Source organism: Nycticebus coucang, chromosome 4 (assembly GCF_027406575.1).
Source record: "Nycticebus coucang isolate mNycCou1 chromosome 4, mNycCou1.pri, whole genome shotgun sequence".
NCBI classification, from domain to species: Eukaryota; Metazoa; Chordata; class Mammalia; order Primates; family Lorisidae; genus Nycticebus; species Nycticebus coucang.
The window spans coordinates 125,594,846-125,620,273 of NC_069783.1; the positions used below are offsets into that span (position 1 = coordinate 125,594,846).

A 25,428-nucleotide genomic window follows, 5' to 3' on the forward strand; every position below is an offset into this window, starting at 1 on the left:
TGTTTTTGTGCCAATGCCATGCTGTTTTGATCACTGTCTATTTTTGTAGTATAGGCTGAGGTCTGGTAGCGTAATTCCTCCTGCTTTGTTTTTATTTCTGAGTAATGTCTTGGCTATTTGAGGTTTTTTCTGATTCCATATAAAACGAAGTCTCATTTTTTTCAAGATCTTTAAAGTATGACAGTGGAGCTTTAATAGGGATTGCATTGAAATTATATATTGCTTTGGGTAGTATGGACATTTTAACAATGTTGATTCTTCCCAGCCATGGGCATGGTATGTTTTTCCATTTGTTAACATTTTCAGCTATTTCTTTTCTTAGAGTTTCATAGTTCTCTTTATAGAGATCTTTCACGTCTTTTGTTAGATAAATTCCCAAATATTTCATCTTCTTTGGCACTACTCTGGATGGGATAGAGTCCTTAACTGTTTTTACAACTTGACTATTGTTGGCATATATAAAGGCTGCCAATTTATGAATGTTGATTTTGTAAACTGAGACGCTGCTGTATTCCTTGATCACTTCTAAGAGTTTTGTAGTAGAGTCCCTAGTGTTTTCCAGATATACAATCAGATCATCTGTGAAGAGCAAAAGTTTGATCTCTTCTGACCCTATATGGATACCCTTGATCGCCTTTTCTTCCCTAATTGCAGTGGCTAAAACTTCCATTACAATGTTAAAACGCAATGGAGACAATGGGCAGCCTTGTCTGGTTCCTGATCTGAGTGGAAATGATTCCTATTTAACTCCATTCAATACGATATTGGCTGTGGGTTTGCTGTAGATGGTCTCTATCAGTTTAAGAAATGTCCCTTCTATACCGATTTTCTTAAGTGTTCTGATCATGAAGTGATGCTGGATATTATCAAAAGCTTTTTCTGGGGCGGTGCCTGTGGCTCAAGGAGTAGGGTGCCAGTCCCATATGCCAGAGGTGGCGGGTTCAAACCTAGCCCCGGCCAAAAACCAAAAAAAAAAAAAAAAAAAAAAGCTTTTTCTGCATTGATTGAGAGAATCATATGGTCTTTGTTTTTTAATTTGTTTGTGTGCTGAATTACATTTATAGATTTACGTATATTGAACCAGCCTTGAGACCCTGGGATAAAACCGACTTGGTCATGATGTATAATTTGTTTGATGTGTTGCTGGATTCTGTTTGTTAGGATCTTGTTGAATATTTTTGCATCTATATTCATTAGTGATATTGGTCTATAATTTTCTTTTCTTGTTGGGTCTTTTCCTGGTTTGGGGATCAGGGTGATGTTAGCTTCATAGAACGTGTTGGGTAATCTTCCTTCTTTTCCTACATTTTGGAACAGGTTGAGTAATATAGGTACTAATTCCTCTTTAAAGGTTTGGTAGAATTCTGACGTGAAAGCATCTGGTCCCGGGCTTTTCTTTTTAGGGAGGTTTTGTATGGTTGATTCTATTTCCGAACTTGATATGGGCCTGTTCAACATTTCCACTTGATTCCGGCTAAGTCTTGGAAGGTGACGAGCTTCCAAGTATCGATCAATTTCCTTCAGATTTTCATATTTCTGAGAATAAAGTTTCTTGTAATATTCATTAAGGATTTTTTTGATTTCTGAGGAGACTGTTGTTATTTTGTCTTTGTCGTTTCTGATTGATGAGATTAGAGATTTTACTCTTTTTTTCCTGATTAGGTTAGCCAAAGGTTTATCTATTTTATTGACCTTTTCAAAAAACCAGCTTTTTGATTTATTGATCTGTTGTATTATTCTTTTGTTTTCAATTTCATTTAATTCTGCTCTAATTTTGGTTATTTCTTTTCTTCTACTGGGTTTGGGGTTGGAATGTTCTTCCTTTTTCAGTTGCATGAGATGTCTCATTAAGTTGTTAACTTCCTCTCTTTCCGTTCTCTTGAGGAAGGCTTGCAGTGCTATAAATTTCCCTCTTAGAACTGCCTTTATGGTGTCCCAGAGGTTCTGATAGTTCGTGTCTTCATCGTTGTTTTGTTCCAAAAAATTGGTGATTTCTTTCTTAATCTCATCTCTGACCCAGCTATCATTCAGCATAAGGTTATTTAACTTCCATGTTTTTGTATGAGTATGCAGATTCCTGTTGTTACTCAGCTCAAGTTTTATTCCATGGTGGTCCAAGAAGATGCATGGAATAATTTCTATTCCTTTAAATTTACTGAGGTTAGACTTTTGACCTAAGATGTGATCAATTTTGGAGTAAGTTCCGTGGGCTGATGAGAAGTGTGTGTATTCAGTTTTGTTGGGATGAAATGTTCTGTAGATGTCTGCTAAATCCAAATGTTGGATGGTTAGGTTTAAATCTAAAATTTCTTTGCTCAGCTTCTTGTTGGAGGATCAATCCAACACTGCCAAAGGAGTGTTGAAATCTCCAACTATTATGGAGCTGGAGGAAATCAAGTTGCTCATGTCTGTTAGAGTTTCTCTTATAAATTGAGGTGCATTCTGGTTGGGTGCATAGATATTAATAATTGAAATCTCATCATATTGAGTATTACCCTTAACAAATATGAAGTGACCATTCTTGTCCTTCCTTACTTTTGTTGGTTTAAAGCCTATTGTATCTGCAAATAAAATTGCAACACCTGCTTTTTTCGGATTACCATTTGCCTGAAATATGGATGACCATCCTTTCACCCCGAGTCTATATTTGTCTTCTAAGTTAAGATGTGACTCTTGTATGCAACAAATATCTGGCCTGAGTTTTTGTATCCCGTCAGCTAACCTATGCCTCTTTAGAGGACAGTTTAGGCTGTTCACATTAATGGAGAATATTGATAAGTCTGGTGAAATTTTGGGTATCGAGTTTTTCAAAAGTCCAGTGGACATTTTTAATCCTTTTGCCAGTGTGGAAATTGGAGTTTGATCCAAAGTTTCTGAGTGAGTTTACTTTTGTGGTATAGGATTGGGTTGGTCATTATGGAGGACAGGTCTGAGACTATCCTGAAGAGCTGGTTTGGTTATGGCAAATTTCTTCAACATATGAATGTCATTAAAGTATTTAATTTCTCCATCATAAATGAAACTCAGTTTAGCTGGATACAAGATCCGGGGTTGAAAGTTATTTTGCTTTAGGAGATTAAAAGTCGATGACCACCCTCTTCTGGCTTGAAAAGTTTTAGCAGAGAGATCTGTAGTCATTCTAATATTCTTCCCTTTGTACGTAATGGTTTTCTTTCTCCTGGCAGCTTTGAGAATTTTATCCTTCATATTAACTTTAGTGAAGTTAATTATGATATGCCTGGGGGATGTCTTATTGGGGTTGAGTCGTGCTGGGGTTCTGAAGCTGTCTGCTATCTGAATTTCAGAATCTCTAGGCATGTCTGGAAAATTCTCTTTCATAATTTCATGCAGAAGGGCCTCTGTGCCCAGCAAGGCCACTTCATCTGTTTCAGGAACTCCAATGATTCGGATATTCGCCTTCTTCGAATTATCCCAGAGCTCTCTGAGAAAATGATCCATTTTTGTTCTCCATTTCTCTTCCTCTTTGAGAGTTTAGGAGCGTTCAAAGGCTTTATCTTCAATGTCAGAAATCCTTTCTTCTGCTTGCTCCATTCTGTTGCTGAGGGATTCTACTGTATTTTTCATATCTTTGAGGGCTGCAAATTCTTGCTTCAGTGTGTCTAAGTCTTTGGTGGTTTTGTCTTTAAATTCGTCAAATTCTTGAGACAACTTTTGAATTTCTCCTCGAATTCCTAATTCCACTTTATTAATCTTGTCTGCCATCCATATTCTGAATTCGATTTCTGACATCTCAGCCAGTTGTTTATGAATGGGATCTTCAATTACATCTGCCATATCTTTCCTTGGGGGGGTTGATCTATTCTGGTTATTCATATTACCAGAGCTTTTCTGCTGATTCTGCCCCATGGTTGTTTTACTCCCTTTGATTTTTTCCCCTGGGGCTTTGTCCAGGGCCTGTACAGTGTTGTAGCCTGAGAAACTGGGGCCCTGTCTGGTGTGTTGTGGCTAAGTGGTTTTGTCTTGTTTTCAGCTGATTTCTGTTCCACCCTAGTGAAACAGATACTCTGGATTGAAGTATCAGCTGTGGAGGAATATCAGCAATTAAGTCACCCCTCCCCCCACAGGCAAACAATTGGAAAAGGAAAATCAAACCTTCCTACCACGGTGCACCCAGGGCACCACCTGATTTGTCCTCAGGCAATTGGTTCAGTTCAAAAGGTCCAAATCAATTATCTCAGTCTGCACCTGTCTTGGGTGAGAGAGTTTAAGAGGTCTCTGGGAACTGGATCACAGGGGTCTGGTGACTACTCTGGTGTGGCTTGCTCCAGTGCTTTGTGGAGTCAGGAGGAGCCAACCAGCCAATAGATCAGTCTGGGAAGGTTGATGCCTCCTTCCCCACCTTGCACCGCTGTCACACCCAGTCACTGATAGCCCTGCAGTTGGCTGACCCAGTTGCCTGTAGTGAATTGGTACTCCAGGAGTTTGCACCTGCCTGAATCACAAGGAAGTCTTCCAGGCCACTGTGCTCTGCCTCTCTCTAGCAGGAGGAGGTGAGGTCTGACAACCTCGGGCGCTTGATGAAGGTTGGGGGGTTTTCACTCAGGTCCAGTCTTGCCCCGGATTAATGTTACTGACAGAACAGAATAGAACAACTTTGCGGTTCCCAGTCTCTGGTTGCCCAGGGAGACAGGGAGTGTGGCTTCAGAATATTCGGTAGTGAGCCGTATTGCTAGCAAAAGAGGCCTGCTGTTTTATGCTTCAGGGAACCACTGCTCTGGTACAGCTCCCTTCTGGCCAACCATCCTCTCTCTGCTCCCGTGCCCCAGAGTCTGCACCTACCGGCTGCAGCCCCGGCACTGTCCACACCCCTCAAGCAATCGCCCAAGAGTCTGGACTCCTGGAGGACAGGCCTCCAGACCTTGGAGTGAGAGCAGAGGGGAGTGCTGGGAGCCCAGGGCTTTTGTTTGTATCCTTGTGGTCACAGCTTGCCTCAGTGGGTTGATGTGCGTTCTTCAACCTTCTCTCTTATTGCAGCTCAAATCCACCAGGGTACTTGCTGAGTTTTTGTCCTTTAACTCTCCTTCTGGACAGGAGCCTCTGTGGAAAGCTGGCTTCAGTCAGCCATCTTGTCTCCTCCCCCCCAATAATTCTTATTAAAAGGTAGGCAGACAAGCAAGACAGGAAATAATTTCTCATTTGCCTTTTAGAATTTATTTCAAAAACTGATGTGTGAATTTGATCAATTGTGGATCTGAAAATATGGCCATAGTTTAAAACAAGGTCACAAGCCCATCCTGAGGAATGAATGCCAACTCAGGATCTACTGACATGCTTTGAAAAGGCCTCCTTTTATGGTTCCTGACTTCCTGCTCAGGGGCTAAACATGAAAGTAGCCCTTGTCCAGTTGCTACCAAATATCTGCCTAAGCTGAATCCCTAGTTCTATGTCCATGGAAGATACACATTCATGCTTTCATTTCAAAGGTCTTCCCTTGCCACCTCCTGATGGGCTATAAATTAGGCATAATAACCTAAAGGAGAGGGGAAAACTCAGCCTAAAGCTTCAGATACAAGTTCAACAAAAAAAGCTCAATTTGTACCTTTTAATAATCTAGTGGATTCCATTCTCAACCCTGTTTTTTTTTTGCAGTTTTTGGCCGGGGCTAGGTTTGAACCCACCACCACCGGTATATGGGGCTGGCACCTTACTGCTTTGAGCCACAGATGCCGCCCTCTCAATCCTTTTTAAACCCAAGAAATATTCTTCCACATGTTGTAAATGCCAGGCGAATGGGCTTTAATTCAATATTAATTTTCTCACCAGAATGGATATGATTCCCTTGTGCCTCTCTTCTACCAAATCACAGATGATCTTGTTGTTGAAATATTGAATTGGTTCCCACTAAAATGAAAAAGAGGAAAAAATTCTCCAAGTAGTATTTAGAGGAGCATTAAATAGATTGGTTTTCCAAAATTTTCTTTCAAAATCTGGTTTTTATACCCAACCTTAAAAATAATAATACTTCCTGAACATTAAAATAATTTCCCAGGAAATAAGCAGAGAAGAACTGAAAAATATTTCTTAGTACTAATTAGGAAAATCTTCAACGAAATAATCATTCTCAGGTAAACGTCTTTCTCCAGATCAAGAAATCAGATGAAGAGAAAACCTTAAAATGTTTACCTCTATACCTTCCATTTCGTATTCTGTCTGTTCTGCTTTTAGAGTCCTCTCTATTAACAGTTGTTGAAGTTTCTCATTGCAGTAATTTATACAGAACTGTTCAAAACTAGAGATGCAAAAGATTTAAATAACTATAGTTATACAAATAGACACATTAAATTTTTTATCTACTTACTGTTAAGAATGCCTTTTAATAAAGAAAATGCAAAATCCTTATAAGTAAAATAATTTACCAACTAGATCATAAGTCAGGTTAAAATACGTTTGCATTTTTTATGGTTATCCCACTTCTAGTACCTTCTGGGAACTAGCGGTTACACAAATCTGGAGAATTTCTGGGGATGGGAAAATCAATCCCAATTTATAAAAGGGGCCAAAGACAGGTAGGTAAGGTAATGATAAAAACTCACCCATTCTTGTCGAAGACTTCAAACCCATAGATATCCAGCAATCCAATCACGGTTTTCTTGGTGAAATCCTACTCAAAGTGACACACATACTTATAGTTAGGTGTTACACTCAGTGATACTCAAAATCCTGTAGTTGCTCCCCTAGACTGGGACTTGGCTATAAAACTCCTGTATTCTTTCTCTTCAGTAACTCACAGGGAATCTTTAAGTAGAACCCAAAGCCCCAGTATCCTTTCTTTCATTTCCAGCTTTGAATAAATTCCCTTTTATTTAAATAATTCCACTTAAAAAGGAAACATGGTGTAAGTGAGTTTGAAAGTCTACTTATATTTTTTTAATTTTGCGGGGGATAGGGGGAGAAGCCAGAGCAATACTCTGTCTCTTAGGCTGGAGTGCAATGGCATCATCAATAACTCACTGCAGCCTCAATCTCCTGGGCTCAGGCAATCTTCTTGCCTCGGCCTCCCACATAGCCAGGGCTACAGGCATGTGCCACCCTCAACTAATTTTTAAAACATTTTTTGTAGAGGTGACATTTTGCTAGGCTGCTCAGACTGGTCTCGAACTCCTGGCCTCAAGCAATCTTCCTTCCTCAACCTCTCGAAGTGCTGGGATTACAGGCATGAACTACCTTGCCTGGTTAAAATACTTTTTCTTAAGCACATTTAAATATACTATTAATACCATTGAAATAAAACAGTTTCTGTGTACACTTGCAACTGTACCAATGCTGTCATACCACACTTTGGGACATACTGAAATAGTCACTGGGTGTGTACTCCTGAATGCAGACATTGGAAATGGCATTGTCCCTGCCCACAAGGAGCTCACAGTCTATCCTCACATCTTTAAAGAAACCATGATTGTAAAATCTCACATTAGTGAAAGCAAGTCATCCAATATGTGTTGGCCAACCTTGTTAACTAAAGAGGAATTGATTTTGTTGACCAGCCAAGTAAATGTTCGTCCATAAATGGCCTTTGCCATTGCATCTCTAGCGTAGACAGAGAGTTCTAGTGTCAATGGGCATATCACCTGAAAAGAATGACAGGATTATCATTGCAGATTCAATTAAAAAGCCGCTGAGTTTTCAAATTAGTCTTCAATGAAGACTGGCAGAAGACCCGTTCTGGGGGAGGAAGCTACTCCTGTGTGCTCTTATTTGCACAGTGTCTGTTTCTGCAGTGCCCACTTATGTGCCAGGCACCTTGTCAGCTGCTGAGACACAGCCGTGAGCAAGACACACAGTCCTGGTCTTTGTGGGCTCACAGATGAGCTGAGGATAATGATGGGGAGGGGTGGCGTGATAGTGGAAGAATCACACAAGGAAGAGATGTGTTGAAAGTTAAGAGTGGCAAGTCCTATAAGGAGATACAGAGGGTAATTTGAGGTAGAGATGGGATGATGAGAGATGGCTCCTTGAGGAAGTGATCCCTGGGGACTAAAGGATGAAGAGGAGCTCTGGGTGAAGCACAGGGAACAGTGTTCCAGCAGAAGGAACAGCATGTGCAAAGACTCCATGGAGGGAGGACACGGGAATATGTGGCATGGATTATGGTGGGGGAATGATGAGAGGAGGAGACCCTCCTCTTCTGCAGGAGACCCCGGCAGAAACTGGACCATGCAGGGCTTGGGGAACTAGTTTCAAGGGTTTGGCTTCCCCTAGGACCACCCGTCCTGCTGTTATGGGAGGGAGGCAGCAGCAGTGGGAAGGGCAGCTTCAGTTCCACCTACAGCCATTTTTACCTCCTCTGTTTTGGCTTCGATCTTCCTATGGGTGAGAGCTTCCAGAAGAATTGATGAGTGGACCCCCAGGAGCTGAATAAAAGGAATCCAAAGTGCCATTCAGTGACTGAGTATAAAGAGCTCATGGAGTGTCCAGGCCCAGGGTTTTCCACCCTGACCGATCATATGCTTTAGTACAAGATAGACGACATTAGATCTTTCAACTAGCTGGCTTCTCTCTCTCCCCATTACCAAATCTTGAAGATTCCTAACTAGCAGCAGCTTCAAGAACATGGGGTCAGCCATTTGGGCCTAACAGTGGGCATCCAGCTGCCTGACTCCTCTCCCTCTCTCGCCTCCCACCCTCTATCCCTCCAAAAGTGGAACCTCACCTTGGCAATCCACTTGATCTCATGGGTGTCTGGGATGGTGGCACAGCCTTGGTCGTCTCCTTCAAAACCAATGTTCCCCAGGTGTAGGACACTGGCAATAATTCCGAAGAGATTCTAGCAATGTGGGAAGAAGAGCAGGAGGGCAGGGAAAGAGAATGGCCACCTAATTGATACACGTCACCGGCAGAAATGCCCAAAGGAAAGTGCTCCCTCTCCTGAATTTCCAGAACTGAGCTCAGAGAACCTCACCCTCCTCCTACCCCAGAAATCAACCTTTTTACTTCAGAGTTTAAGGGAAGTGGGTAAGGAGCCTCAGAGGAAGGCAGAGAAGATGCCTCACTCAATATCCAGCACAGAACATTTCCATTTTCACATAATAAAAAAATAGATTTTTCATAAAATAAACTACTTTTATAAAATATTTTGGAAAATAAACCCCATCAATAAACTCATTTAATTTTTAAATATCGTAGTCTTTTTTTCCTAAACTACATTCTGGTCCTTGAAAGATTAATAGTTTAACAATCAACATTTTAAAAAAAGGACAACAAAGATGTAAAAACAAAATGTTTACAAATCTTTCAGTTTGCTCCAGTTTGTGCCAAAATAGAAGCTCAAAGAAATGAGAATCCTGTAATTCTGTGGGATCTAAATTGTTCAGAGTGGACTTAATTTAGGGGAAGAAGAACATTGCCTCCTCTTTGCACGCAACATCAGGAAAATTTAGGGTTGGCAATGAAATAACAGAGTGGCCAGTGAACTTTTGAATTTCCATACACAAGACTAATTTCTTAGTTTAAGTTTGTCCACGTGCAATATTTGGGACATACTCATAATTCCTCCTTGTTTATCTGAGACTCCTCCTATGTAGCTAGGCATCCTGTATTTTTATTGGCTGAGTCTGGCAATTATACTCTCTGAACACCAAGAAAACAGGCTTCTTTCCTCAATCCCAGACAGAACTAGCAGTTCTGTCCCCAGGGCCCATACCTCAAGGTCACCTTCAGTAAAATCAATGACAGAAAAGGCATTGGAAACGGTTTTCCACTCATTCTTGTCGTTAATAGAGGACTCTTTGGCACAATGACCCTGTTGGTAGGAAATCGGATCACTTAACAGCATTTTATAAGGACAGTTAAGCACGTGCACCTCTATTCTTCTCTATGAAGACGGAGAAGCTAGTTCTATTAGGTACTGACTTCTTTAAAAAAAAATAGGTTTTCCTCTAATTGTCTATCATGTAATGATATACCAACTATTACTTTTTTTCAAATTTATGTGAAATTTTATTTTAAAATCTCTGTTCTGGGAAAACTGTCAAGGTTACATGTTAGTGGCATATCTTTTTGTATGCGTTCTTAAGCATAGTTTTCCTGTTGTTTTTTGCTAAATACATTGAAGCTATTTGTCTCAATAAATATCTACTGAGACATGCAGGCAAATTACAGTGCTTAAATTCAGAAAACAATATGGACTCACTTAGAAATCTCCAACAAACACTTCACTGTATGACTAGATAAAAGGAGACCCTCACTCAAGGCAATAAAAGCTGGGCATTTGGAGAAATAGTGTCTAGAGCAGTGGTTCTCAACCTTCCTAATGTTGCAGCCCTTTAATACAGTTCCTGTGGGTCATGACCCACAGGTTGAGAACCACTGGTCTAGAGAAATGATCACCAGCAGAGATATGGTAAGACTTTTCCCACTAGCTCTAGAAGTTGCCTTTTAAGTAAATAACAGTTTGACCAATGGAAAGAGAAACATCTAGACAGTGTTAAAATTATTTTGCTTTGGTGGTATAGATTGTATTCTTATTTCCTGGTTATCTGAAGACTCATTATACCTTAAAAGATTTCTTCATTGCTTGGGGGAAATCAAAGGTGTCAAGCCATGAAAATATGGCTAAATACAAAATTTGCTACTTCATGAATATCCCTTCCCACACGAAAACACATATAACATGAAAATAGCCCTTCCCACACAAAAATATACAGCGACATCTGTTCCTGTCCTCCCTACCCCCCAAGGGTAGCATCTGTACAAGTCACCCCCCTCCCTGACACCTATTGGTTTGGAAGCAGTACAAATATACTGCCAAGTGGAAATGTAAGTTTATCAAAGTTATGGGAGATCATAAAGTTGATAAAAATAATACTGGCAAATTGCTAGAACCACTTCAAAACCCCATGGGGGCATAAGGATCTGGATGAATGGATGTGGCCAGAAACAAACTCTAAGAATAAAGATGTGTCTTATTTGGGTGATGGTTATACTAAATTCCCAGACTTCATCACTATGCAGTATAGCTACATAACAAAACAGTACTGAACCCCTTAAATTTGCCCCCCCCCACACACAAATAAAAACATGTCAATTGAGCCTAGGAGTTGGAAGTTGCAGTGAGCTATAATCATGTCTCTACACCCCACCCTAGGTGATAAAGCAAGACACTGTCTTGGTAAACAAACAAACAAACAAACAAACAAAAACAGACATGATATATTCCAAAAGAGAAGGCGTAGATTACCAGTGGCTTAGAGATGCCTTTGGGAAAATGAAGGAAGCCCTCAGACATTTTTACAAAATTAACCCTCTCTGATTATGCTATAAAAGTCCAAACATGATGCGACTATACAGCTCTTCTGGAAAAATTTGTTCCTCCAAAAGAAAAATACATTAAGTTTTATTTATTCTTTAAGAAGTAATTCAGAATTTCTTAAGTATGCAATAAAATTGTGAATTTTTATTATTTAAAAAACTTTTTGAGATTCTTTTATCTTCATTATTTAGCTTCATTTTTAAAGGTGAGTTTCAGTCAAGCTTCTTTTCTTCTATGATTTCTTTTTTTATGCAATTCACTTCATAAGAACTCGTTCTCTCTCTCGAATGATGCCCCAGCCTGCACTGTGCAGGGTGACCTCAGTCATCAGATCCGGTGAGAAGTGAAAAATAAAAAAAATCTTGGGGTGAAAAAGGTGCTGGTGACATCACATATTGATAAGGACTATACAATCTGGACATTCCAGAATCCTACTGGTTGCAGAAAAAGTAATGCTGCAAAGTTAAATTCCAACAGTCAGTTTTATTTTATTGCAGTTTTGGCTGGGGCTGGGTTTGAACCTGCCACCTCCAGCGTATGGGGCTGGCGCCCTATTCCTTGAGCCACAGGTGCTGCCCCAACAGTCAATTTTATAACACCACACCCTAAGATTGCTTATAGGAGTGGAATGGCCTAAATGGTTTCTGTAAGGGAGTAAGTTCATTTGGCAGCTAACAATTCTCAAGATAGAAAGCATGAAGGTAGGAAAAGGTCTTTCAAAAGTAATTTGAAAGCAAAATGAGATAGGATAGACTATGGATATCGAAGGACAGAAAATTTCTATCACATCTAGACCAGCAGTTCTCACCTTAGCTTTGGATTAAAATGCAAAGACAACATTTAAAACAGCTCTGATGCCCAGATCTCACCCTAGACTAACTAAATCTGAATCTCTGGAGGGTAGGGCCCAGACATCCATGTTTTTAAGGGCTCTTTGAGTGACTCTAATCTCAGCTACAGCTGAGAACCACTTGCCTAGACATTGGTTACTTTACCAAGATGATACAGCTACCAGACACAAGAGGAGATGTATTAGCTTCCTTATAATGAGAGTTAAGAAATCAGCCAATAGGATACATCCCAGAATGGCAATAGAAAGTTCTTGAATATCCTACAAACACCCCGATTCCCTCCTCCAGAGGGTCACCCATGCCACATGCTGATCCCTCCAACCTGTGAGAGGTATTTGTACAGCTGGGGGTCTCGTTCAAGTCCCAGGTAAGCAAGGCGCTCTTCTTCACCACCCGCTAGCAGCTGGTAGAAGACGTGGAAATTCCGTTCACCATGGTTCTGGTAGACGACTCGGGACTTTTCTATCAAGTAACTGATGATATGCCCACCCACGGGAATGCCCTTCAAAACAGAACAAAAAATGCAGCAATGACAACAACCAAGCCGCCACTTTCTTAACAGTATTTACGATGAACAGAAGTTCTTAATTTTAAAGAAGTCCAATCTATCAAACTTCTATGATTAGTGTTTTCTAGCTTCTATTTAAAAGATTTCTGGGCTGAGTGCAGTGTCTTGCTCCTGTAATCCTCCTAGCACCCTGAGAGGCCAAGACAGGTGGATTGCTTGAGCTCAGGAGTTCAAGACTAGCCTGAGGAAGAGCAAGATTCCCACCTATACTTAAAAAAAAAAAAAATAGCTGTGCTATTTTTGTAGCAGCTGCCAGCAGTGCCAGCTACTTGGGAGGCTGAAGCAAGAGGATTGCTTGAGCCCAAGATTTTGAGGTTGCTGTGAGCTATGATGCCAGGGCACTCTACCCAGGGCAACAGAGTAAGACACTATCTCAAAAAATAAAATAAAATAAATGAAAGGAAAGAAAAGACTTGCCTGCTCCAACATCATGAAGGTATTTTTTATGTTTTTGTTCAGCAGCATGATTGCTTTACCATTAAGGACTACAATCGGTCATGATTTACTTTGTATTTGAGTGAAGAAGGGGTTGAAGGTCTTTTTTTCTATAATTATATCCACCTGATTAGCACCATTCATTGGAATGACAATCCTATCTCTACTGAATCACAGTGGTGCTTCTGTCACAAGGCAGATGACTGTCCTTTGGCCTTGTTATCTATCCTTGTATCAATAATACATTGTTTATTATTTTTAATGTATCCAGTAAAGGATTTTTATTCCAGAGCATACATATATATAATTCTTGCAAATCTATAAGAAAAAACAGACAACCCAATTAAAAATGGGGAAAAGATTGAATGAAAAAGAAGACCTGCAAGTGGCCAAGAAGCAAAATTCCTGAATTATCAGGGAGATACAAACTTAAATCATAGTGAAAAACCACAGTACCCCACCTTCTAAAAGGACTAACATTACAAATGTTGGTAAGGGTGGGCAGCAACCGGAGCTGTCACTCTTTACCCTCACATTGCTGGTAAGAACATAATAATTCCACTTCTGGGTATGTACATGTACCCAACATAAACAAGTGTTTGTTCTACTAAAAGGCACAAGCAAGGAAGGATGTTCTGGACACTATTTGTGACAGTCCCACATTGCAAACAACCCAAATGTCCACCAACAGGAGAGCAAATACCTTGGGATATAATCAGAGAAGCAGAAAATGAACAAATGCTATCTGCAATGACGTGGGTGAATCCCACAGATACAGTGTTGATGGAAAGAAGTGAGACAAAAAATAGAACATGCTATATAATTCCATTTACATGAAGTTCAACGATCAGTAAAACAGATCTGTGATTATAGAAGTCAGAATAGTGGGCTGGAGAAAGGAGGCTGGTGTTGGGAAGGACAGTAAAATCTTTGGATGCTGGAGATTTTACATCTTGATCCCAGTGGTGGCTACGCAGGTCAATACATATGTAAAAATCATTCAACTATCCTTATGTTCTATGATGTGTTGAACTTCAATAAAAGGTTTTAAAATAAACATAGTTATTAAATTTCTTTCAAAGTGTATTGATTCTCCATCAGAGGTGCATATACCAGCTCTGGGAAACCCTGAGCCAATCTGTCCTCATCGTGGCTCTCAGGGCTCTGATACGTATTGTCTCCCTTGGAATTTTATGCCTTCGAGAGTTTTGCCCACCCTCTCTTCCCACTCATGTTAGTCCCATTTGAATTCCGTGTGCAACACAACTGCTCTCACTCATTTACAAATTGTCTGCAGCTGCTGTCATGTCCCAACAGCAGAATTGAGCAGCTGTGATTGTATGGCAACGCCTAAAATATTTCCTATTTCCGGCCCCATCCAGAAAAGTGTGTTGACCCCTGCCATGTAAGTAGCCATACCTAAACAATATATTGTTAACTTGTGACTTGTTTTCAAGCTTTGCAAAAAAATGGCATCACACCGGCACCCAGTATATTCCCAAGAGTCATCCACCTATGTAAGGTGTTGCTGTGGCTCTTTGTTCCCACGGTGGTGTGACCCCTCACCTATGAACATACCTCAGTTCAACTAGTCATTCTCCTATAGATGGACATTCAGTTCTTCACAGATGTTTTAGCTGTGTTCAGTCCTTTTATCATTACGAGCAGTTCTGTTGTGGACCCGCTTACACATCTGTAGGGAGCACCTGGGTTGGGTGATTTCAACTTCCCAAGATAGTACCATAACCACTGCTGCAAGGGACTATTTTCCAAATGGGCTGCACCAATGTACACCCCACCAGCAATGTGTAAGAATTCCTAATGATCTCTATCTTTGTCAATACCTGGTATTACCAGACTTTTAAATTGTTGCCCGAGTAGTACTAACCCTGGATGTCTGAACTGTTTGAGTCTATAAATGCCCTTCTTTCCTTAAGGGGCCTTGCGTTAGATTTCGTCACTGGCAAAATAAGAGATCCCCGTGAACCAGTAATAGGAATTTCAGTGTACCTGAAAGTCAAACTGTATGTCCATGTATTTTCCAAATCTGCTGGAGTTGTCATTCCGGAGTGTTTTAGCATTTCCAAAAGCCTTGGAATACAAAGTGTCATTCACGGTTATTTAAGCTCATCACGCTCAGCAAATTTGTGACCCCAAATTACATCTTATCATGAAAATGGAGAAGGGAAGAAGCAAGAGAGGAGCCAGGGAGGAAAGTTGTACTTTACCTTCTCAGAAGGAATCACTAACTATGGAGAACTCAATGCTAAATGCTAGATTTAGACTCACAGAAAAGAAGGGAAAAATACCTTCTCCCTAGAATTCAATTTGGGAATATTAGACACGGCCTGGGCAGAGGTGCATAGAACCCCAGACCACTGATGTTCTAGAAGGCACAGCTGACAGCCCCCAACACCAGACCCCTTCTTATACCAAATTGTTTAGCTCAAAGGGTCTACTGGGAAAATTCCTTCAATAAGAAACATCTCCTTTTACAAAAAGAGCCACAGAAACACAGGAGAAAATGACACATTCGACATTACAAACAAGTCAGTGAGCTGTAATAGTAGAAATAATAATAACCAAAATGATTTTAGTCATAAGAAAAATAGCAATAAATACTAAAGTATTATTTTAGTGCTTACTAATTCTACAGTGTGCTTTTTGCATTCATTTCATTCAATCCTCAAAATCTCTTCAGAAGGAGGTACTATGAGCAGACCCATTCTACAAATGGGACAACAGGCTTTCGGGTTGGGAGGAACTTCCTGAAGCTTGCTGGTGGTTGGCCATGCTGGAATTATTAATAGAATCCAAGGCTGCCAGACTGACTTCCAGGTCACACCCTTAACTGTGACACTACCTGTGAGACTGTTAACAGTGACCGCCCATTTTGGCCAACAAGCTCATGCACAGGAATCTTCTTACCTACTGGCCCTCCCTGGAACTCCTCTCTGTTGATCCTAAGAGGTCACTTACCTCCAGCACTGGATTGGAGAGCAGCAATCTGTCTCGGGCTATTTGTAGTGACTGGGTCATTGGGCAGGTCACTGCAAAATACTGGAGAATCTTCTTGGAGGCCTCTGTTTTCCCTGCCCCACTCTCTCCAGAAATGAGGATGAAGTGGTTATTTAGTTCAGAGCACATCATGCGGTAAGCATTGTCAGCTATGGCATAGCTGGGGAAGGAGCGAGATGGAAACAATTTTCTTTTCTGAGACAGTCTCACTCCATCACCTAGGCTGGAGTGTGGTGGCATCATCACAGCTCATCGCAGCATCCAACTCCTGAGCTCAAGCAATCCTCCTGCCTCAGCCTGTAGCTGGAATTACAGGTGCCTGCCATCACACCCAACTAATTTTTCTATTTTTGGTAGAGATGGGATCTTGCTCTTCTTGCTCAGGCTGGTCTCGAACTCCTGACCTCAAGTAATCCTCCCACCTCGGCTTCCCAAAGTACTAAGATTATAGGAGCGAGCCACTGTGCCAAGCCACTGAATTGGCTTTAATGCTACTTTCCTTGGCTCTGACACCCACCAGAGAAAAAGGAAAAACACCCTGCTTTCAAGAAGCTACATCCAGACTGTGGTACAAGGATACTGGGCTCAGATAGCTATCAACCCCATACCATGACCCACAGACTGATCAAATATAAAGTGTACTAGCCATAGTACACTATGAAAAAGATAGTGTGATCACATTTACTCCCATTGTGGTATGACACATCACGTGTAAACATACCACAGTTTAACTAGGCATTCTCCTACAGATGTAGGGGAATTAACTAACCATTCTCCTACAAATGGACATTAATTTGACTATGATCAAATATAAAGTGTACAGACATAGTACACAAATATAAAGTATTTTATAGCCATAGTACACTACTCTCAAACAGTAGAAGAGTTAAATAATTTGAGTAGTAATAAAAATAGTTTTCAAAATTTGTAAAATGCATTTTTAAAATCCATCATTTCTTATAAGAATAAACCAGACACTAAATTACATGCCCAAGAAATGTTCCTTTAATAGAAACTTAACTAGGCTGTAGAAAGTCTGTAACCAGAAATAGCATCTTGTCTAAATATTAAATAATTCAATAACTATAATAAGATCTCATGTTTTCTCTTTTCCTCAAAACCTAGAGTTCTAAGAACATAGTGGTAGGAAACCAAAGAGATTAAACACTTTCAGGATATCTTTAGGACAATAGGTAAAGCTATTATAAGGCTTCATCTCCAAGATCAGAAACCAAAGCATAAAAGTCTCCCAAGAATATAATCTTAGCATGTGACATCAAAATATAGTGATTCAGACAGGTCTATAAACGCCATAGAAAGTAGAATAGGTAAGTCACCAAGACAAATGAAGGGAGATCTTATATCTTAGCCTAGAAGTTAACCAGGGAGGAGAACTGGGAAATTTAGCAAAACTCGAGTCATATAATCTGGGCAGGAAATCTCTCAACTTTCTAAACCCTGGTTAAGTTTGTATCAACGGGTAGTCTTAGGGCTGGCCCCATGGTACTTAGGCACCAGCAGATGGCATATAGCCACCCATTTCCCAGAGAAGACACCTCTCTAGCTGTACTTCTCTGCAGAAACACAAAAAGATTCCACCTCTTATTTAACACATCCACTGCCACGTGATTTGTATTTCACTTATGCTAGTTTTAAGCAAAAGACCTCATAAGACGTATGGACCTCACGTGTCTCTTAACCTGTCTTGACTTTTTTATTAGGTCAAAACTTTTTTCCCCCTGATGTGGCGCTCAATGTGTTAAGCCCAGATTCCCTAAAACCTAAAGTTTTCTACTGCTTTGAAAGACTTTTTTCACAAAAAGGCAAGAGCTTAAGTTCAGAACCTCATGAACATGCATCAAAGATTTGAATGGATGAATAGATGGATGCATCTATTGGAAAGAGGGAGAAAGGAGTGAGAAAAAGAGAAAGAGAAAGGGAAATGAATAGAAAAATACTGCCAGTGAAGTGGACACTACTTACACATGTGGTGGCAGTTCAAAGAAATTGACCCCTTGATAAAGTTCCATCTGGCTCACCGTGTAGATCCCGAGCTCCTGGTATGGATTCACGGACACAAGGAGGGTCCCAATATATGTCTAGAGAAATGGACCAAATCACAGTGAGGGATTACAGGGTGCAAAAGACTGTCCCACACTATGATCGCCATGTGTTCACTGAGGATATGGCAGGATAAATCAGACTCTGCTGGAATTTTATATGGGGTAGACAGGGAGGGAAGATAAACCACTAAAGGATCCAGACAGCTTCAATGAGACATCAGAGTTAAGACAGGCGAACACAGGGTAAAGGAGCGCCAGTGACTAAGGCAGGCCATATTAGCTGGCAGGCACAGGGAAAGCTTCTTCTTCTTCTTTTTTTTTGACACAGAGTCTCACTATGTCCCCCTCAGTAGAGTGCCATGGTGTCACAGCTCACAGCAACCTCCAACTCTTGGGCTTAAGATATTCTCTTGCTTCAGCCTCCCAAATAGCTGGGACTATAGGTGCCAGCCCCAGTGCCTGGCTATTTTTTGTTATAGTTGTCATTGTTGTTTTAGCTGGCTTAGGCTGGGTTTGAACCCACCAACCTCAGTGTATATGGCTGGTGCCGTAACCACTGTGCTACGGGCACCAAGCCTGGAAGGCTTCTTTAAAAGGAGGTGATATCTGAGCTGAGACTTGGTCAAGAGTGGCAGGCCGGCTGCACTGGAGGCCAATGTGGCTGAAGCCTGTGACTGACGGAAGAATGGAGAACAGTGACAAAGAATGTCCAAAGGAAGCAGATTCAGAACATACAGGTCCTGTGGGCTGCTGCACAAAACTGGGGTTTTGTTCCAAATGGCAGAGACACTGTCCTCCCCTACAGAAATAAAACACCTGTCCTGAACTGGTACATGAATGGATGGTGATCTGATTTATGTTTCAGAAAGGTTTCTCCGGCCATTGAGTAAAAGCAGGGTGAGTTTTACCTACCAGCCTTCTAAGACTGGGCAAAAATGCCCCCATTACTGACATGTATTTCCCCAGATTTCACCATTACACTCATACATTTATGTTTTTTAAGTACTCTGTAATGTAGGCAGTCCCCAGGTTACGAACAAGAGAGGTTATGTAGGTTTGTTCTTAAATGGAATTGGTTTGTAAGTTGGAACAGGTACATTTATATATTATCTGTAATAGCTTCCATTTGTAAATATAAATTGTACATAGGTTGCATGTTTGTGACTCAGAGAATGCCTGTATAACCACTAACACGAGACTTCCTGGAATATAATTATGAATAAACAAAAAGCTTTAAGCTCTTATATAGAAAAGATAAATATTTTGGATCCTTTGAAAATACATCTGGTATTTTCAGATTCTGAGTTTACTCTTGTTTCAAACAGCAAACAAAAAGCCTATATTAAGATTATGCAAAAATTGTTCTAATGAATGTTTTCAATCTCCAGGGCAAAAATCAAACAGAGAAGAATATTTTGATTAAAATTCTGCATGACTTCAATCAGTAGAAATTTGGTCTTCCAAGGTAGAAGATAATTTCTGAAATTTATCAGTTCAAATTGGAAACATTTCGCTTAATCTTGATCTCATTATCTTATCTGTTCTTCTCCACACTATGTTATTTCTCCTTTGATTACACAGGAAACTGGTCTAATATTTTTCTATTTCTACCATTAAGGGTGATAATTCTGAAAGTTAGGCTGCAGAATACATACTTGAAGAAACACTTTACTTATTTCTTCTGATAACCTTGGTTTTAACATATAAGTGAAATCATAGCCTCCTTTATAAACAAAATAGCTACATGACAAATACTTTTAAACTGCTTCTGATCATCTAATTTACTCTTAGCAAAAGCTAACGAAATCTCAAAAAAAAAAAAAAAGAATAATTTTAACAACACTCCATGACACACATAGACACACTATGAAGTTTACCCTAGAGGATATACCTGAAAATTGACCAATCAAATCAGGATGTGGTGATAAATGGACAATTTAGTAAAAATTGGCTACTATTATTAGATGCAACAAGATCAGTATGAGAAGTGTTTGGTTAAAGTGCTGCATTCTTGACCCTTGAAGATTCATAGGATGTGGGGGACATCTCTTATTTTGTTTTGCTTGGCATCTCTTTCGCCTATTTCCACACATTCTTCTGAGGAGCACTAGTCTCCAGCTCTCAGTCCAGTGAGCTCGCACCTCCAGGGGCAATCTGGCCAGTCAGGACAGTCCTCATTCCTAGCCAGGGGGATTGGGTCTGAGATAGGCACATGACCCAAGATGGGCCGATCAGAGCCAAGTAACATCAGCACTGGGACATTTATTGGAACTGCCTACCGGAAGAATGTTCTCTTCTCAATAGCAACGCTAAGCAGATAAAATGTTCCCTTGCGTCTAAGAGCAACCTTTTTGTTATCGTGCAAAGAAAGGCAGTCTGAGAAGGGAAATGATGCAAAAGAAAGCAGAGAAGAAAGAAGTAGAGAATCCCCCAAGGCAGCATCTGGAAACCTATATCTATTCCTGAACCCTAAAATTAATATGTCAACAGATTCCCTTTTGTGGTTCAGGCCAGTCGAAGTTGAGTCTCTCACTGGCAGCCATAAAAACCTTAACACAAAGGATCAAAACTGCATCTGACAGTGGTCCCTCCACAGCTCCCTTGGAAGACTAACAGAACAGAGAGATGTTGAGCACAGTCATCAAGGCTGTCAAGGCCAGAAGGGAACAACCACTCTGGGAAAACAGCTGAGAAATGGGTCAAGTTACGTATATGAGGTTCTCGCTGAAACGCTTGCGAAGGTTGTCCACAAAAGCAGATTCGCTGGTATATGCATCCAATAGCACAAAATCCTGCACTCCGACCTTGTCCCGGGCAGTCAGCGTGCCCTCCATGTGCAGACGAATGTGCTTCCTCCTCGCTTCTTCTTTCTATAGAAAACAGAACATTCCTTAGCACTCTGTCTATCTATTACACGATTAATGCATGGAAATTACAAGATGCTAAATCCTGGGACAGTTGAGAGCCAGGCTTGAATGATGCTGTCTTCATTTAGGATTTACAATCTGATCAGGCACACACGATGGCAAGAATAAAAGCACATATGACAATAGCAACAGCGGCTAACCCGAACTGAGCACTTAACATTGTCAGGTGTATTTGAAATGTTTGGCTTATGTTATTTAATTACTCTCTGAAGTGAGCACTTATCATACCCATTCTACAGATGAGGATGCTGAGGCACAGGGATGTTGTAAACCCTGCCCAAGATCTGCCAAAAGAAAGAGCCAGAGCATGAATCTAGGCACGCTGACTCAGAGCTCACTTTCCTGACTCCCATGTACCCTGTTAATGTTAATTGTCTAAACTCTTACATAATTCCCAGGTGAGTGGTGAGGAGTTTGGGTCAGAAAGATAATTTCTTGTTATGGAGCAGTATTCCAGGAAGGACGACTTGGGGTGGACTTCAGAACACACTGGAGAAGATGTAGTCGCAGTTCACCGGGTGGCGGAGAATCTCACCAGGTTACCAGGCCCAGAGCTGTTCATGATCACCGAGCCCAGGCCCTGCTGGGCGGGAGGCTGGGGAGAGCCATAGGAATCACGCCTCTGGAGCTCAGACAAGCTGAGTCCAGACTGCAAGTGTGTTTCTGAAGCTGGGGTGAGAGTAGGTACAGTCTGGAGTACGTGATATCTGTGTTGCAAAGTGGTCAGCAGGCTTTGGCCAAAGCTGTAAGGTCCCCGAACAACTGTGCTCAGGGTACACAGGTCGTGTCATACCCATGAAGCACTGTGCAGCGGACTGCATAGCCAGAAAAGCAAGAAAAAAGCAAAGCAGCAAAGGGAAAATGGAAGAGAAGCCCCAAGGCTGTCGCAATATTCTTCCGGCACCCTCTAGTGACAAAAATTAACATCGTGCTCACTTCAAGGAGGAACGCTAAGAGGTCCAGTCCCCTGCAGAGCGGGTGCTGCAGGGTGAATTTGGATCTGAGAGGTCATAAATTGACAACTAGCCACATGCATATGCAAAGATCCTAGAATAGCCAAAATATCCTTGCAGAAGAAACACACAGCCGAGCTCTTACACTTCTTAAGTAATCAAGACTATTTGTCAATCAGTTTGGGGCAAAGGTACTGCAACAATTCAGTGAAGAAATGAAAAATCTTTTCAACTAATGGTTCAGGACCAACTAGATGTACATTAGAGAAAAATGCATTTCAATCACTACTATATGCTACAGATACATATATATATGTCTATTTTAAGCTTGAGGTGGATCTTAGACCTAAATGTCAATGTAAAATCTGTAAAACTACTAAAAGAAAGCAAGGAGGATATCATCATAACCAGAAGAAGGCAGTGATGTGTTAGGACACAGAAAGAAATAATGACAAAGAGGAAAAAAATAAGAAATTAGGTTCCATCAAATATAAAACTGTTTCTTAAAAGACACTGTTGAAAATGAAAATGAATAGACAAGCCACTGGCAGAAAATACTCTCAAAATCTATAGCTACAAAAACTCTTATTGGAAATAAAAGATATCTATAGTCCAATATTGAAAAAAGCAACCCAATAATAATGGGGCCAGAGACTTGAAGGTACACTTCACAAAGGAAGATAGACAAACGGTCAAGAAGCACATAGAACATCACTCCACATCCTTAGTCATCAGAGAAATGCAAATGAAAACCACAAGGAGATACCACCAGAAGAGCTAAAATTAACAAGACTGACAAAACAAACACTGGGGAGGATGTGGAGTGGGGGGAATTCTCTTAAATTTCTAGGAGGACTGTGAAGGGGTCTGATCACTTTGGGGAAAGGCCTGGCAGTTTCTGATGGAGTTAACCATGCCTTGATCCTTTGATCCAGCATTCCATTCCTCAGTGTTTACACAAGAGAAATGTAAACATATGTCCACAAAAAGACTTGAACATGAAATTCAGCTTATGCTCAACTTTACTCAGAATGGCCCCAAACTGGAAACAATCCAAATATCCATCAGCTGCAGAACAGCTGGGGTACATCTGTATAATAGAATGAGCACAGCCACAAAAGAGAAATAATGGGTCACACAAGAGCGTGGATGACTCTCACAGACGTATGCTGGGTGAAAGGACCCAGACACAAAAGAGTACATCTTGTATGATTCCATTTATGTGGCATTCTAGGACAAGCAAAACTAATCCACAGTGGAAAATCAGAACAATTGTTGCCTGGTTGGGGAGTTGTCAGGCAAAGGACATCTTTGGAGTGATGGCAACATTCTGGACACCGACAGGGCTGTGAGTTACACGAGTGTATCCATTTGTCAAGACAAGTTGTTAGAATTGTGTGCATTTTGACATGTGTGAATTTTATTTTTTAAAAAAGGATCATAAAAAATAATTGAGTGGGGAAGGGGAAGAGAGTAGCTGGAGGTATGAAGGGAAAAAAGAATGGCAAATTGTTAGTTGCCGTTCCAGAGGGTGGGCATGGAGAATTTATTTATCTATTTATTATTGGTGTATAGTACATGTACATCATTTGGCGGTACATCTGACAATTTAATACATTCAAATAATTTGTAAAGATGAAATCAATGTACTTGAGATATTCATCACCTTAAATATTTATCTCTTCCTAGGCTAGACCCAGATTCTTCTAGCTATTTTGAAATATACAATAGGTTATCATAAACTACGTATAGTCATCCAACTGATCTACCAAACCCTAGGTCTTATTTCTTCTATCAAACTGTGTATTTTCACCGATTCAGGAACTTCTTTTCAGAGTGGGGTTTATTATACTTATTCTGCTTACTTTGTATAAATTTGAAATTTTTTCCATAATAAAAAGTTTTTAAAAACAGAATGGCCACCAGATGTCTCCCTACACTAGCCAAATGAGACTAAAAGACCCATAATCATCAGCAACCTAAGGTTGAAAGCATTTATTTTATTTTATTTTTTGAGACAGAGTCTCACTTTGTTTTGCCCTCGGTAGAGTGCTGTGGCATCATAGCTCACAGCAACCTCAAACTCTTGGGCTCAAGTGATTCTGTTGCCTCAGCCTCCCAAGTAGCTAAGACTATGGGCACCTGTCACAATGCCTGGCTACTTTGGAGACGGGGTGTTGCTCTTGCTCGGGCTGATCTTGAACTTCTGAGCTCAGGCAATCCACCCGTCGCGGCCTCTCAGAGTGCTAGGATTACAGGCGTGAGGCACTGCCCTCGGCCTGCTTTTTATGTTTTAAATAACAGAAGCAATATAGTATAGTGATTAGCTTAAGGACTTTGGGGTGACAGAGTGCACCTCTCTGTCACTTCCTGGAGTACAATCTTGGGAGAGTCTCTTAATTTCTCCGGGTCCCACATCTCTGTTTCAGTTCTGTAAAATGCAGCAGCAATAGTACCTACCTCATAGGGTTGTTGGTCGGAGAAGCAACTGTGCTAGGCACAATGTAAGTTTATGTGTACCCGCTTCTGTCATTGTTAACATTTATAATATGGTTATTATTAATAGAAATGGAAACATAGTAGAGAAAAAAATCTGATTAGTAGTCCATGAGTTCTTATTAGATTAGAGGGTGGGCTGGGGTCTGAGATAATATCTGAAGCTGCACCTGGAATTATTACTGTAGGGAGAGGTTGTGGAGATTAACCAAGCCTCTCTCTTAGTCCAGTCCTCAGGATACGAAAGTGGTAAGTTTATGAGAATGAATATGCAGTCAGCCCCAGGAGGTTATGTGACTTGTAGCCCAAAGAGATTTGAAAAAAACTCATAGATTAAGAAACATGGCAATGATTTTTAACTTGCAAAGGTCAAAACCCACTCCGTCTGCTTCAGACTGAAGTTTTATTTGCCACAATCATTTCCCATACCTAGATTCCTCTAATCTAGTTAATTTCCAGGTATCTTTTAAAGAAAATGGGAAAACTAGAACTTCCCAATGAGATTGATGTGGATGATCAAAGGGACAAATAGCATAAAATAAAATAAAATAAAAGTGGACAAGGACATAAAATAAAAGTGATCAAGAAATTGGAGTGGTTCATCCTTAACCAAAAGGATGATCAAGAGTCTTTTCAACAACAGAATATTAAATTCAGAGATGATTGAATAAGAGGGAGGAAACTAAGGAGAGATTCAATTATACCCAAGAAAATTAAATTACATCAAATTAAGTTACACCTAAGAAAGAACTTCCTCTTTGGAGTAATAAACGGAGCAGAGATCACAGACTCTGCCACCTATCGGGTCCCAGCAGGGACAGTGACTGCCTCAGGGTGCCAGGTGATGG

At 40.6% G+C, this 25,428-nt stretch overlaps 1 protein-coding gene across 1 annotated transcript in view; it reads right to left on the bottom strand.

Annotated features, from left to right (window-relative positions):
* The window catches only part of MYO1H (myosin IH), an 81,660-nt gene extending 60,592 nt beyond the window's left edge, over positions 1-21,068 (bottom strand). Inside the window, exons 1-12 of the mRNA XM_053590109.1 lie at positions 20,913-21,068; positions 18,125-18,240; positions 16,103-16,301; positions 15,134-15,214; positions 12,443-12,622; positions 9,662-9,760; positions 8,672-8,785; positions 8,301-8,372; positions 7,470-7,589; positions 6,555-6,622; positions 6,145-6,250; positions 5,782-5,862 (exon numbers count right to left, since the gene is read on the bottom strand). Of these exons, the coding sequence (XP_053446084.1) occupies positions 5,782-5,862; positions 6,145-6,250; positions 6,555-6,622; positions 7,470-7,589; positions 8,301-8,372; positions 8,672-8,785; positions 9,662-9,760; positions 12,443-12,622; positions 15,134-15,214; positions 16,103-16,301; positions 18,125-18,240; positions 20,913-21,038 (1,362 nt within the window). The 5' untranslated portion in view covers positions 21,039-21,068. The remainder of the gene's footprint in view (positions 1-5,781; positions 5,863-6,144; positions 6,251-6,554; positions 6,623-7,469; positions 7,590-8,300; positions 8,373-8,671; positions 8,786-9,661; positions 9,761-12,442; positions 12,623-15,133; positions 15,215-16,102; positions 16,302-18,124; positions 18,241-20,912) is intronic.
* Positions 21,069-25,428: the final 4,360 nt, after the last annotated feature.